At 48.9% G+C, this 15,195-nt stretch overlaps 2 protein-coding genes across 3 annotated transcripts in view; both read left to right on the top strand.

The window, feature by feature from the left end:
• Hnrnpl (heterogeneous nuclear ribonucleoprotein L) overlaps nucleotides 1–840 on the top strand; it is a 12,686-nt gene extending 11,846 nt beyond the window's left edge. Inside the window, exons 10-11 of the mRNA XM_023721459.1 lie at nucleotides 5–95; nucleotides 694–840. Of these exons, the coding sequence (XP_023577227.1) occupies nucleotides 5–95; nucleotides 694–752 (150 nt within the window). The 3' untranslated portion in view covers nucleotides 753–840. The remainder of the gene's footprint in view (nucleotides 1–4; nucleotides 96–693) is intronic.
• A 3,872-nt stretch (nucleotides 841–4,712) lies between these two features.
• Nucleotides 4,713–13,289, top strand: Ech1 (enoyl-CoA hydratase 1). 2 transcript variants are annotated; one of them, XM_004636868.2, is made up of 10 exons: nucleotides 4,713–4,829; nucleotides 5,208–5,415; nucleotides 5,529–5,617; nucleotides 11,021–11,145; nucleotides 11,225–11,273; nucleotides 11,397–11,461; nucleotides 12,248–12,318; nucleotides 12,408–12,479; nucleotides 12,692–12,842; nucleotides 12,975–13,289. In XM_004636868.2, the coding sequence occupies exons 1-10, from the start codon at nucleotides 4,790–4,792 to the stop codon at nucleotides 13,077–13,079; spliced, it is 975 nt and encodes a 324-aa protein (XP_004636925.1). In that variant the 5' UTR covers nucleotides 4,713–4,789; the 3' UTR covers nucleotides 13,080–13,289. The 2 variants fall into 2 exon arrangements, with proteins under 2 accessions (XP_004636925.1, XP_023577388.1); XM_023721620.1 differs by having other exon boundaries at nucleotides 4,750–4,829; nucleotides 5,153–5,415.
• Nucleotides 13,290–15,195: the final 1,906 nt, after the last annotated feature.

The following is a 15,195-nucleotide window of genomic DNA, read 5'->3' as shown; positions in this document are numbered from 1 at the left end:
TGAGCGCAGCTCCTCTGGGCTGCTGGAGTGGGAATCCAAGAGTGATGCCCTGGAGACCTTGGGCTTCCTGAACCATTACCAGATGAAAAACCCAAGTGAGTATCTGTGTGTCCTACGGTTACTCCCCAGTGGCCCAGTTGGTTGGCTAACATCAATCCAGAGCCCTCCCTGCCCTTGAAGTAGGACTCAAGAGATTTTCCTCCCCATCCCTGACACAGGTGGGTGGGATCTGGTCTCCAGGAGAGCCGCCTGGTAATGTTCTTCCCGGGAGAGCAGCCTAGTTGCTTGCTGCCACCCACTTGGGAGTTGCTCAATGCCAATTTGGGAGTTGCTCAATGCCAATTTGGGAGTTGCTTGGGCTTGCCTTCCCAAGAGCTGGCATTCTTGTGAGAGACTGGAGCAGGCAGTACCCAGAAAAGGAGCCCCACCAGTTGAAATAGATGATGCCCACCCACTTGCTCAGCTCGGCTGTTTCCCTGCACAGCTAAGGTCAGAATTGTCTCCTCTGTGGATGTGAGGAAGAAAACGGGTGTGCCTAGTGTGCCAGGTTTATAAAGTTCCAGGTTGCGTACTGCCAATTTAGACCCAGGCATGTGAACTACAGAAAGTGAGAAGTGGGTGCAAAATGCGGGGATCTGTGGTGGGGAGCCCCCATAGAAGGCCCCAAACTGACTTCTGTCTTGTCCTTTGCAGATGGCCCCTACCCGTACACTCTGAAGTTGTGCTTCTCCACTGCTCAGCATGCCTCCTAATTAGGGGTCCAGGAAGAGCCACCTAAGCAGGAAAACGGTTCTTTCATTTTTGCCATTGGGGTTTTTTGTTGTTTTTTCTTTTTGCAAAGAAAGTTTTTTGTCTTCCTTTTTTTAATGCTAGTTAGTAGAGGCTTAACCATAATGGAAATGCTGGAAGTCTGGAGGGGGTGGGAGAGGGGAACTGATAGCTCCCAAGATTAACCTTCACTTTTTAAAAATTATTGACAGATTTTTTTTTCCTGTTCATACATTTGTGCTGCCCATGTATTCTTGGCACATTTCAATAAAATTGTTTGGAAAATAAATTTAGCACTTGCTGGGATTTCTAAGACGTGTCTCCTTCCCTGTTTTCCACTCAATCTTGTGAAGAGGTACAGGCCCAGCTCTGGGCAGAGTGGGCTGGCCTGCAGGTGGAATGAGACTAGGAATTGGGGCCTTTTCTGGAAGATCCTGATGGCTGGTGGCATTCTTGGAGGGCCTCGCCCAAGCAAACTCACGGTAGATGGGAATCATTTAAAATAAGTGGCATGTGGTAGTAGAGCCAGCAGGGTGATGTGTGCCTGTGCAGAGGCAGGAAAAGACCTTGAACCCAGAGTTCAAGGCCAGCCTGGACAATATTGCAAAACTCCAAATTTAAAAAAAAATTGTTGGATTGTCTGCCTTTTTATAAGGCCAGAAAGCTGGCAAAAAAAGGTGAAAGTCCCCACTGAGTCCCTTTAGTCGGTTAATTGTTTTGTGATTTTTTTTTTTTAAGATTTTTTTTTTTAATATTTATTTATTTATTTATTTATTTAGTGTGTGTGTGTGGCCAGCTCAGCCCACCAGGGGGCGGAGCTGGCTGGCATGTGGTGCTGGGGGATCGAACCGCGGTCCCTGTGCTCTGCTTAGCTTAGTTTGTTCTAAGTAGGTGCTTTAGACCACTGAGCCATCTCACCAGCCCGATTTTTTTTTTTATCCACAAAGTTTTTTTAAAGAGCCCTTTCCCTAGCCTTTCAAGGTCAGTGAAGACTGGGACTTAGAACCTGTAATGTAACAACATGTAACTCAGTTGTGCTCCCGATTTTCTGATCAAGACAATGGAGCCACAGAGGAATGTGATCGATGATCTAAAGTGAGCCTGGGGAGAGTCACATGGAGAGAAAAAACATTTTCTCTAGCTTTCACAGAGAGCAAATGGGTCAAGCAATGGCCGTGACTCATCCTCAGGTCAGACACTGACAAAAGGATGTACAAAAGGTGGTACAGGGCTACAGGATAAATCCTGAGAGTACTTGGCTGACCTTATCAGATACAAAAGTTACTTTTCTTGTTATATAGGTCTTGCTATATCTTGGTCTTAACCATCCAGCAGAAAAGTATAAAAATGAGGTATATAAAGTAAATCCATATTAATACGATGAGCTGTAAAAGGCTCAAGTCAATAACTTCTGAGGATAACCCACTAATATAGGCTACTAGACAGTGTTGGATTGTTTAGTTGAATTCAAACACCTATAGTATTTAGATGCCAACAGAATATTCACCTCTGACAGGACAAAAAAAAGGATGCAAAGGAAAGACCATTTTGTATTTATACAAAATAGGATAAATTTACAGCTACTTTCGCTTAATGAGAAGAAAGAGGTGTACTAACAGTGTTTGGACAGAATATCCTGTCTGCTTTTTGTACTATGGATAACCACTAAGAAGATAACAGTGTACAGTGTATTGACTATCAAAACTGTCCTATTAATCAGCTGTGAAACTCAAAAAATAAAAAATAAAGAGCCCTTTGTGCTGCACAAATAAGGTCTTATTTTGACTATTTTGTGTCATGTAGAATGTGCTCTCTGCCTTTGGCCCTGCAGAGTTGATGTCATTGTGGGTGTGTCACCGTTTATTTAGCCTGGTTCTGAAAATGATTTCTAGGTCTTGCTACTGGGAAAGAACTCATTTCTGGGGCTGGGGAGACAGCTCAGAATAAGCACTTGCCTGATAAGCACAGGGTCCTGAGTTCAATCCCTGGTCCCACAAAAAAAAAACAAGGTCTCATGTAGGTGCTTTGCTGCTCAGCTGTATCCCCGTCCCTATGGCAAACATACCTGTAGTGTTCATTGTACAAGTAGTTTAGCCAATTTCTATGGAATTGATCTGTTGAAAGGTAGAAGTAATTGCAGTACAAGATTGGTGCTCACTGCTTGATGTGAACATGGCTCTAGTGGGGCAAAGCCTGGAAGGAGCCTGGCTTAAGGACTGACAGGATGAGGTGGCCCGCAGGGGAACAGGTCAGACAGGTCTTGTGAGAATCTGCCTTAAACTTGATCTGAAGAAGTTTTTAGACATACATTCTAAATATCTACTGAAGCCACATGGCATCGTCCAAATGCGCAAACTGCTTTGCAAGGGAAAGTATTACTTGTAAATCAACTTTTTTTTTTTTTTAAGCAGCAGAAGTGCCTGGCAAGCACAAGTTCCTGAGTTTGACCCCTGGTACAAAAAAAGGGGTAGGATTAAAAGTGAATTTTGGGGCCAGGGAGATTGCTCAGTGGAATAGGCGCTTCCCTAGCAAGTGCAGGGGCCTGAGTTCAATCCCTGGTTGGGGGGAGGGGTGAATTTCACTAGTCTGCCTCCTAACTTCTAATATTACTCTTACACTGGGGGCCTGCCCATTAGCTCAGTTGTTTAAGTGCCTTCTTAAAGGAGGCAGTCAGTCTCTTTGAGCGGTGGTTCCATTCCCACATACTCAAGGCAACCCAGACCAGCGCTGCTGCAGGTCAATGGGGAACCACCAAAAAAAAAAACAAAAAACAAGAAACAAAAAAAACCCGCAATATTACTCTTACACTAAATGTTGACACTTGTACCTCATGGCTTGATAACTGCCTTGTGTTCTCATTGCGTGGATAATGGGATAATGAGGCAGTCCTCTGTGGAAGAATAGTTTGTGATGCTTTCCAAAGAGCCTCCTTTTTAGCTTGCAGAACCAGATAGCAGGCACATTAACAGGAACGATTCCCTATAGTCCCGCAGGCCCGGAGACATCTGTTCAAAGCCTTGGTGAAATCTCCCTACGGAGCCTACTTAAGCAGTATTTGTTATGCTCTTGGGTAATCTCTTTTATCCAAGGGGCTTTATTTGTTTGAGAACATGGACTTTTAGCCAGGCCCAGGGGGTGGACACCTATAATCTCAGCCACTTGGGAGGCAGGGAGGCAGAAGATCACAAGTTTGTGCCTAGCCTGGGCAACTTAGCAAGAACCTGCTTCAGAAGAGGGCTGAGTGCTGGGCATGTACCCCATACTAGATACCAGCTCAAGCATGTATGTATGGGGGGGGGGGGTAGGAGTGATGGAGGTGCCCTAGGTTCAACCTCAGTATCAGGAAAAACATGGATTTACAAAAAAGTCATATTTTAAATAAAAAGCATGAAAACGTGCACACAATACACAAAAGAAAAAAAAGAGATGGGAGCCATGTAGTATATAATCCAGCTTCTACAGTGTAGAAGCCCAATGACCTTGAACAAGTGACTCCCTGAGCCTGTGTCCTCTGAGTACAATAAAAAATGGTTTAAACTGCTGATAGGATACTACAGGAATTCAGAGACAGTGTTCAATACAGGCCTGCCTGCACTCTCATTTCCTTGTGTACTGGATATCAACTATTTTTATTTCAGATACATGATTAGAAACGTGAAGGGCTGCAGTTGGTCCGCAGCTGTTATTCACTTGTATATTTCAGCTGTCTCCACCGTTTACAAAACAGCACTAATGACGAACTTTATACAGACATTTCCAGAAGCAATGTAAATTAAGCTTGGACCATGTTCCCACTGGGGCAAAGGATTTTTTTCCTAAGCTTATCTGCTAAATTTGTCAGCAAGCTTGGAAGAGAGACGATTTCCGGTTGCCCTTAGTAAAGATGGCGCGAGGAAGGGCGTCGCTGCTATCTAGGCTTCAGAGTCGATGCCCTCGCCCAACATGGTGGATTTTTATGCCCGCCCACTTGCCCCTTGTTTTCCTTTAGTGTTACTCCGAGACTCTCAGGAAGTCGGAGGCGATGGCGGCTTCTTGTAAAGTGGGGAACCTGCTGTTGCGGCGTAAGTTATGTCTTGATCTGTGGGGGTTCGTTGCTGTTATGCTGCCATGCGGTCTAAAGAGAGGAGGCATATGGGTGTCAGGAAGGTGAAAGCCCTGTAAACTCAGGTGTCCCGAGGGGCTAATTCTGTAGGCCTGTGACTTTGACTCTGGGACTCCCTGACAGTTTAGTGTCTCCAGACGTGGTTCAGTCCCACAATTAAGGCGCTGAAGTCTCAGAATCAACACGGATAAGTGCACCCCAACCCATAGCCCCCTACCACAAGTCTAAGGCGTTTGTTCTCCTGTCTAGAGTTAGTGAAGTGTGTGTCCTCTGTTCCTGAAGCTACCGTGTCCCTATTAACGGCATCATCGAAGTCTCCTCTGACCTTTCTCCCAAGGACTGATAGCCCCCAGCCAGCAGGGCTTCAATCTGGGCCTTCGTACCATGAGCTCCATTGCGCAAAGTGAGACTTCCAGGGCAGCTGCCTCTGAAGCCCCAGGCCACAGCTATGAGTCCCTGCAGGTGACCTGTGCCCAGAAACATGTTCTCCACGTGCAGCTGAACCGGCCTGAGAAGAGGAACGCCATGAACAAGGCCTTCTGGAGGTCTGACCTGTAGATCCTGGAGTCCCACCTAATGGAGGAAGGAGCGGTAGGGGGCAGGTGCAGGACAGGCTTGCTGCACCCTAGAGGTAGCCCTTCACTGTGCTTTTCCACAGGGAGATGGTGGAATGCTTCAACAAGATAGCGCAGGACCCCGATTGCCGGGCTGTGGTGATCTCCGGTGCAGGGAAAATGTTCACTTCAGGTACTCCTCACCTCTTACGTCCCCGCTTCTTAGCTCTAGAGCAACTGCTTCTTAGTGAGAGTTTTAAGCAGCATCTAACTCACAGGTTTGCATTTTTTTTAATTTTTTTATTTATTTATGTGTGTGTGTGCGGCCAGCTCAGTCCACCAGGGGGCGGGGCTGGCTGGCATGTGGTGCTGGGGGATTGAACTGCGGTCCCTGTGTTTTGCTAAGCTTGTTCTAAGTAGGTACTTTAGACCACTGAGCCATCTCACCAGCCCTTTTTTTTTTTTTTTTTTTTTTTTTTTAATAAGGCCTTATTTTAAATGTAGAGGACTGAGAATGTAGATCTATGGCAAAGTGCTTGCCTAGCATACCCGCTGTCCCTGGGTTCCATTCCCAGCTCTGCCCCTTCAAAATTTAAATAAAGAAATTAGTCCAATTGGCTGCGTGGTGGGAGAACATAACAGGATCACAGGCCCTGATCTGGGTTTCCGTATGGGCCTTGAACAAGGTGTTTACCCCTCAGAGTTTATTACTGTGCCAGCCAAGTGTGTTAAAATAACTGCACACAGAGATGGTAACTGAGAGTGGGCGTGGTGGCTCGTGCCTGTAATCCCAGCTTTTGGGAGGCTGTAAACTGGTAGATCACTATGAGTCCCGTCTAGTAGTGAGGCCCTGAACACCCTGTAGACCCTTCCCTAAAAAAAACCCTGCATGCTTCTGGGCAGTCATTCACCTGGCACTGGCTTCCAGGTTTGCAGTTGCATGTCAGATCAAAGCGGTCTGGTGCAAGTGATGCCTCATCTCTTCTCAGGCAGGCCAGGAGACATTCTGTCATCTCTGTTCTGCTATTAAGCCCATGCAGTGATTTTTGAATTTCAAAGCCTTTGCTTAGCATTCCTAATGCCTTGGGTTCCGCCCCCAGCACCCCCACCCCCACCCCCACCCCTGGGAAATGTAGTTTCCAGTTTGCAAATTTCCATTCGGTTCCATTTCTCTGCTGAATTGTCACATCTTTTTATTTGTCCTGAACATATTTTCCTTTGCACCATTGAGCAGAGTTATAATGGCTGCTATAAAATCCTTGTCTCCTGATTCTGAGAACTGGGTCAGGTAGGGGGCAGTTTTCTGTTTATTATCCTTTCTCTTGAAATTGGCTTTCGCATTCCTGTTTCTTTGTATTTTAAGTTTGAATCGCACCCTGAATATTAGGTTAGAAGAATAAAATGTGTAGTCTCTACATTTTATGACTTCAGAGAGTGTTGAATTTCCTGTTTTAGTGCTTAGTTGGAATTAGCTTTTAAATCTTGTGCTGGCTGAGCTGCAAGCATGGTTTCATGAATCAGCAAGAGATTTCAGTAGTTTGTACCCAGGACTTGGGGCTCCCCTTTCTGGAATTTTTTCCTCTCACTTTTTTTTTTTTTTTTTTTTTTTTGGAGCCGGGGATTGAACTCAGGCCCTTGCTGAGTTCATCTGAGCTATCTCCCTGGCCCCCTCTTTCACTTTTAGCAGCTATGTTCACCCAAGACTCTGTCCTCTGGCTGTCTTCCCCTCCCCTTACCCCTTCCTTCCCTCTCTTCCTTTCTTTCTTTGTTTTTTCTTTTTATGAATTTAGGACAGGGTCTACAGGGTCTCGCTACATAGATCAAACTTGTAGTGATCCTCCTCTTTTCAGCCTCCCACGCGCTGGGGTTACAGGCAGGCACCACCACGCCCAGTCTCAGTCTTCAGCTCAGTCCCCCCCACTCCTTCCCACCCCAGTCCTTCTTTCTTTTCTTCTTCTTCTATTTTTTTTTGGACAGGTGGACCAGGATGTAGCGCAGTAGCGTAAGTACCTGCCTGGCAAGCACAAGGCCCTGAATTTGATCCCTGGTACCAAAAAAAAAGAAGAAAGCCATTTTTTTTTTTTTTTTTACACAATTGCTATGCAGTTCAGGCTGGCCCTGAACTCACTATGTAGCCCTGGCTGGCCTCAAACTCACAGAGATCCTCTTACCTCAGTCTCCCAAGCGCTGGATTTTTTTCTTTTTCTTTTCTTTTTTTTTTTTTTTTGGCGGACCGGGGATTGAACTCAGGCCCTTGCGCTTGCCAGAGAAGCACTTATTCCACTGAGCCATCTCCAAGCGCTGGATTGTATGTGTGCACCACCATACCTGTCCTGTCCTGTCCTATGGCACTTCAGGCTAAAAGCTTTAAGACAGGTGGCTCAGCATGTACCTGATATATGATTTTTTTTTTTTTTTTTGAGACAGGGTCTCACTATGCAGGTCAGGCTGGCCTAAGAGCTCACTTTGTAGCCCAGGCTGGTCTTTTTTTTTTTTTTTTTTTTTGAGACAGGGTCTCACTATGCAGGTCAGGCTGGCCTAAGAGCTCACTTTGTAGCCCAGGCTGGTCTTGAACTTCTGCCTCAGCCTCCTGAGTACTGGGATTCCAGGTTTGTGCCACTATTCTGGCCTCCTGCCACTATTTCGAAATGTTTGTCCAGGGGCCTCCAGTTGCTGTCTTGTCCAGCAGAGTATATATACAGTATGTTATTATGGAAAGTTAGTCCTTTAGGGCATAGCAGGAGCCAGATGTCACATGTGTTGGTTTCTGCACTGGGCCCGGTCTGGTGCTAGGTACCCAAAGGTGACTAACAGTCCAGGGTTCATCCACGGAGTCCCCAAGTCAGCAGGGACATATGGTAAACAGTCTAGTCTCTTCAGCTTTTTTGCATCCCACCTTTTCTCTCTGCCCCCCTCTGTTTCTCCTTTCCCTGGGCACAAGGGGGTCATTGTGGTGCCAGAGCCACCCTTGCTCCTGACCCCTCGAGGCCTTTGTGGAGCTTATGCCTCAGAGAGGATGGGCTTCGCTTGCACCGGGCCAGGCTGGGGCCCTCATCTTTCAGTGTCCAGCCGATTGCAGCCATCACATTTTTTCTTCAGCAAAGCCTGGAGGACAGAAGGAAGAAACTCAGGGTCATACTGCTCCCCCGCCTGGTACCACAGATTAAATCCAGACTGGGGATTGAACTCGGGACCTTGCACTTGCCAGGCAAACTCTTACTCTACTGAGCTATCACCCTGGCCCCTAAACCCAGGTCTTTGCGCTGAGCTCTAGTGTATACACATCTATAGCCACCGACACTGCCTCATCTTGAAATAGGTTTGGGCTGTGTCTGGGCTGGCCTCAAACTTGAGGTCTTCCTGCTTTATCATCCCAGTGGGCTGGCATTACAAGCGTGTACCACCATGCCACACTGAAACTTTTTTTTTTTTAAAGATCTTTTTTAAAAAAATTTTATTTATGTGTGTGTGTGTGTGTGGCCAGCTCAGCCCACCAGGGGGCGGGGCTGGCTGGCATGTGGTGCTTGGGGATTGAACTGCGGTCCCTGTGTTTTGCTAAGCTTGTTCTAAGTAGGTACTTTAGACCACTGAGCCATCTCACCAGCCTCTGAAACTTTTTTGTTTGTTTGCTTGCTTGCTTGCTTTTTTTTTTTTTTTTAGGCAGTCTCACTGGAGTTCAGGCTGGTCTTGAACTTACTATGTAACCCAGGCTAGCCTCACACTTTTGCTCTGCCTCCTGCCTCAGCCTCCCGAATGCTGGGATTGTAGCTATACACCACCACACCTGGCTGAAACTATTATTTTATTTATTTATTTTGGTATCAGAGATTGAACCTGTGACCTTGTGCTTGCCAGGCAGGCACTTATGCCGCTGAACTATATCCTTGGCCCCCTATTATTTTAATGGCCACACTTATCAAGTGTCCCAAGGCCTGGTGCCCTTTTCTTCCTTGCCAATGTCTGTAGGCCCAAGAAGGGTGGCCAAACCAGAAAAGCCAGTGACATGAGGTGTCACAGGATGCCATGCCAAGCTTATTCTGGGACTTGGCATAGCTGCTGAGTCACAAGGGGCTCTTAGCCATGGTGTGGAAGCCAGGAGGCACTGGCGGGCTGGCCCAGCTCATGACCTCTGCTGAGATGGAGAACACGGTAGCAGGGACAGTGCCCTCAGCACGCCAGGCCCACTCGGTGCCTCTGGGGCTACACCTCCATGCACCCTTGAGGCCCCACCTGCTTCCGGGAGGCTTCACAGGGACTTCAGAGAAGCCACCCAGGTCCCTACGTGAAGCGACCCAGCCAGCTAGCACAGGGCATCCTGCTTTCCTCATCTAACCTGCGTGCTTTCCCGAGCCCTGGCTTTTTCCAGCTCTGTGTAAACAGAGCAAAGCCACAGCAGTTCAGGGGCGTGGCAAGTGTGGCTCCTGAGGTTTGACCAGTAGTGCTGTCTGTTTACTGGTGAGAGGACACACAGAGTTAGGCTCACATCCAGTGAAGGGGGCTGCTCAGCTTCGTGCAGCGCAGGGCCCAGTCCCCCCAACTCTGCCCTCACCTCTCTAATCTTGCGCTTGCTGCTGCAGCCCACAGGCCGCCATGGGCCTCACAGAGACCAGGGCCTTCCCACCCTAGGGCCTTTGTGCCACTGTTCCTGACATTTGCAAACCCCCACCCACCCACGTACCCAGGGCACCCTCCCTCTCTGCCAGGTCTGTCCTCTAATGTCACCTTGTCAGTGAGGGAGTCCTTTGGCTGCAGCAGTCCCCACACATGCACACACATGCACAGGGAGTCCATTCTACCTCTGTTTGTTTTCCTTGAGCACTTCCCACTACCTGACAGAATATACTTGGTCCTCATTTGTCTGTCTCCCCATAAAGACAGCAGCTGTCATATGTTGTCTACTAATTGAGTACGTACTGTGAATGGGGTCCTGTTCCAGGCCAAAGGAAGATGGTTGAGGGGAAAAAATAAAAAAGACAAAAGAGCTACAGGGTTTCCAGAGCTCACATCCATCTGAGAGACGGCAGTGCTCAGTGAGACAAACTCCTGACCTGAGGGTGTGAGGTGCAAACTGGGCGATGTGGCCAGGGGAGAGGGAGAGTGGCTGGGGCAGCTGCTCCTGGGAGGTGACACTTGGTAACACAGCCAGTCAGTCTTGGTGGCATCCCAGGGAGGGACAGTTGTAGGTAGAGGGAGGAGCAGGCACAGAGGCCCCAGGAGGGGAGTTCATGAGGCCTGAGTGCCTTCAGTAGCGGGACAGACAGACAGATGTGAGGCTGGGCTCAGGCCAGGTCACAGCAAGGCCTTCGTTCACGTCATATGCTTTTGAGCAGGGGCTGAGGAGGACACTGCTGCACTGAGCTAGAGCGCCAGGCCTGGCATATGCTAAGCAGGGCTCAGCCCACTTATTCTAAGTTAGGGAATGGGAGAGAAGAAGAGATGCCCTGACTCCAGGTTCACAGGTTGCTTCTGCCTCCGTGTGGGGATGGCTTGGGTGCGAGGGGACCAGGATGAGAGGTGCGGCAGAAGAAAAGTCAGATTCAGGGTTATCTTAAAGTTACAGCCACAAAATTGGTAGGTCCCTAACACCTCCCATCAGGTATTGACCTCATAGACATGGCGTCAGACCTCCTGCAGCCCCAAGGAGACGATGCGGCCCGCATTGCCTGGTACCTGCGAAACTTCATCAGCACCTACCAGAAGACCTTCAGCGTCATCGAAGAGGTGGCTCTGGGGGGCTGGAGAGCGTTCCCTGTGCCCTTCTGTCTCCGGCCAGCCTGACCCCACTCCCTGTCCCTTCCAGTGCCCCAAGCCCGTGATCGCTGCTGTCCACGGACCCTGTATTGGCGCAGGTGAGTTTCCAGCCACCGCCAGAGCCTGCAGTCTCAGGTCTGCTGCTACTTAGACTTGGTCTCAGGATGAGCTTGGGGAGGGGTTCTTGCCATTTGTCAGTGTGCCTGGCCTCTCTGTCCCAGGCGTGGACCTCATCACCGCCTGTGACATCCGCTACTGTGCCCAGGATGCCTGGTTCCAGGTAAAGGTAAGTCACTTCCTGGCCTTGCATTCCTGGGGCCGTGCGTGGTCCTGGGCAGTTAGTGGCAGACCAGGAACAGGGTAGGCCACAGGAGCAAGGCCTGAGGGCTTCCTTAAGAGGAAGAACCAAGCCTTCAAAGTGAAGCTAGAGCCAGGTGCCATCATGCACCTGTAATCCCAGCACTGAGGAAAGCTGAGGCAGGATTGCAAATTCAAGTTTTGCCTAGGTAATTTATCAATATCAGAATTTTAAAAAATGGCCAGAGATACAGCTCAGTGTGAAGGCCTTGAGTTCAGTCCCCCATACCAAAAAAAAAAAAGAAAAAAAGAAAATTGAGGCTTGGTGACAGAGGAAATCAGGGTGGGCATTCATGGGAGGTCCTGGAGGAGTCAGGGCATGGGGGTGACATGAGACTGGGTTGAACAGGCCCAGAGAGACAGGGACAGAGTCCCTGCATGCAGAAGTGAGCGATGGAAAGGGCTGAGGAGCGTGTCACCTGCAGATAGGGCTGGTCCTAACCAATGGAGAGCTGCAGTCAGCGGTGGGCCCTGCTCAAGACTGAAGGAACCCCGCCAGGTGTGGTGGCACATGTCTGTAATCCCAGCACTCAGGAGGCTGAGGCAGGAGGATTGCTGCAAGTTTGAGGCCAAGCTGGGCTACTTTTGGAGTGGGTGGTTGAGCTGGAGGCAGGCAGCAGGATCTCTGTGGGACACGTGAAGTATCATAGAGGAGGAAGTGGTGTGCAGAGCGATACTAAGCACAAAGCAAACCCTGATGCGACCTCTCCCCCAGGAAGTGGACATTGGCCTGGCAGCTGATGTGGGGACGCTGCAGCGCCTGCCCAAAATCATTGGAAACCAGAGGTGAGTGGGCGAAACCACCCTGGGAGGCACCCGAGGAGAGGACCACAGGGTTCACTGTTCCCTGAGTGACAGCGGCAACCTTTTTGCAGCCTGGTCAATGAGCTGGCCTTCACCGCCCGCCAGATGATGGCTGACGAGGCCCTGAGCAGTGGGCTGGTCAGGTAGGGTGAAGGGCCAGGTAGAGTGAAGGGCTGGGACAGAGATGTGGGCGGGGCTCCTGCTGTCCCCTGGGGGCCCTTAGGGGTGCAGCTTTATGCTCTGACACAGCTCCTGTAGGAGTCTCCCCCTTCTCTTGGGTAAGTCCACTTCCCGAGCAAGGGGCAGAGGAGAGCCTAAATCAGGCCCTCTGTACCTCCCACCCTTTCTCTCCCAGCCGCGTGTTCCCCGACAAGGAGCGCATGCTTGATGCTGCGTTCGCCCTGGCCACTGAGATTTCCAGCAAGAGCCCGGTGGCCGTGCAGGGCACTAAAGTCAATCTGCTCTACGCCCGCGACCATCCAGTGGCTGAGGGCCTCAAATATGTGGTAAGACGCTGGCCCCGGCCAATCATAACCTGCCCTGATTGTGGACTGGCCAATCAAGACTTGGCGCTTGTGGGCTGGCTGGCTCCTTGTTCCCTGATTGGTGTGTTGCCAGCCTTTTCCTGCCTTCTCCAGGCTTCCTGGAACATGAGCATGCTGCAGACCCAGGACATTGTCAAATCTGTCCAGGCTGCGATGGAGAAGAAGGACATGAAGAGCGTGACCTTCTCTAAGCTTTGAGAGCTCGCAGCTCCCAGGCCCCAGCCTGGGGTGGTCAGGGTCAGAGCTCATCGCCTTCCGCCTATTTTCTTATCAATGGGAAGGGCGGATTGGTGAAGATGGTCTTCTGTGTGCCTTGCTACCCAGTCTCCAGTTTATAATTTTATGACACAGATTTCTCCAAGCCTAGGGCCTTATCTTTACTCTCAAACAATAAAAACTTGTAAAGAACCTGGTGTCTTTATTGCATGGAGGCAGGGGATGTGGGGCAGGCTAAGGTGCCCTGTGTCTCCCAGCAGTAGTGGATGTTGGGGACAGAGACCTGAGCCCTGGGAGTGAGAACCATCCCTGGCCTGGGCTGAGGGTGTGCTGTGGGGCTGGTGCTCCCCAGTCCTGAGCCACTTGTTCCCCACCCCACCCCACCCCACTCCACCACGGGATTGGATTGGGAATGCTGAGCGACATCTCCAGCCCGTTCTGTGTTTTTAGTTTGAGGCACAATGTTGCTGTATAGCCCAGGCTGGCCTCAAACTAGTGATCTTACTGTCTCAGTCTCCTGAAGAGCTGGGATCACAGACGTATACCACTGTCTTCCAGTTGCCTTATTTCTTTAAACTTTGGTTTGTCATTTCAATACTAGGGATTAATCTCAGAGCCTACACATTGAATTAGACCCTAGCCTCCTCCCACCCTTTTTGGTACCAGAGATCGAACTCAAGACCTTGAACTTGCCAGGCAGGTGCCTACACTGCTGAGCTGTCTTTCTGGCCCCTCTATCTTTATTTTATTTTTATTTATATTTATTTTCTTTTGGCGGAACTGGGGATTGAACTCAGGCCCTTGCACTTGCCAGGCAAGCGCTTATTCTACTGAGCCATCTCCCCGGCCCTCTATCTTTATTTTAAAAGGAAAGATTTACTTAGCTCACCATTTGTGGAGGTTTCAGTCTGTGACTGGCTCCGAAGCAGGGTGGCTTGGCAGAGGAACATCATAGAGTAGAACCACTTCATGGCAAGCAGAAGACAGCAAAAGCAAGCAAGCAAGGGCCCTTAACAACACTTTTTTTTTTTTTTTTAACCAGGGATTGAACTCAGATCCTTGCATTTGCCAGTCAAGCACTTATCCTACTGAGCCATCTCCCCGGCCCTTAACAACACTTTTCTGCCCCTTTTATCTTATTCAGGCTACTCGGGGCACCATAGCACTCACAGCCTTAATCCCAGGGGCCTTGAGCCTAGCATTGCTTTATAAATCAGTCGAGTCACACACTCTAGATCTGGCCACCTCTGAAAAAGCCCCATGAGGCTTTGGGGGGACATGTAGACACAAACCATAATATTCTACTCCCTGGCCCCCCAAAGATTCATGCACATCCCTTTATACAAAAGGCATTTAGGTCCATCTCCAAGAGTTGCCAGAACTCTTAACAGTTTTAGCACTGCTGAAAATTCTAAGTCAAGGGCCTCCCTTTGCAATTCAGGATGACCTTAAATTCACTGTGTAGCCCGGGCTATCCTCAAACTTGAAATGATCCTCCTCCCTAGTCTACCAAGTGCTGGGATTATCAGCAAGCACCACCATGCTCAGCCCCAGGCCTTTTTATTTATTTATTTATTGTATTCTGTTTTTTGTTTTGTTTTGTTTTGTTTTGTTTTTCCCAGAACCGGGGATTGAACTCAGGCCCTTGCGCTTGCCAGGGAAGTGCTTATTCCACTGAGCCATCTCCCCGGCCCCTATTCTGTTATTTTTAGACAGGGTCTTACTAAGTGGCTAAATTGCCCAGGCAAAGCTTGAATTTGCAACCCTCCTGCTTGACCCTCTGAATAGCTAGAATAACAGATGTATACCACCATGGCCATCTGTCACATTTCTTTAAGCTTTGTGTTTCTTACATCTAAAATGAATCTAAAAGTGAAATATTTCCATGACAAAGAAAAACTGAAGAATTTCATGATGACAAAGCCAAGCCTACACAGACTACTAAATGATGTTCTAGAGAGGGAGCAAATTGATCACAGCCCCATGAATGCGAATGGAAAGAACCCGCCAAATAGGGCAAACAATTAAACAGAGGAGAATAAGAGGTATACAGTAGTAGTCTTTCAGTTATTCTTTTGTGTTCAGCAGCAGAATATTT

The sequence above is a fragment of the Octodon degus genome, unplaced genomic scaffold, assembly GCF_000260255.1.
Source record: "Octodon degus isolate 3935 unplaced genomic scaffold, OctDeg1.0 scaffold00083, whole genome shotgun sequence".
In the NCBI taxonomy this organism is placed as follows: Eukaryota; Metazoa; Chordata; class Mammalia; order Rodentia; family Octodontidae; genus Octodon; species Octodon degus.
This window is presented reverse-complemented; position numbering and strand designations above follow the sequence as displayed.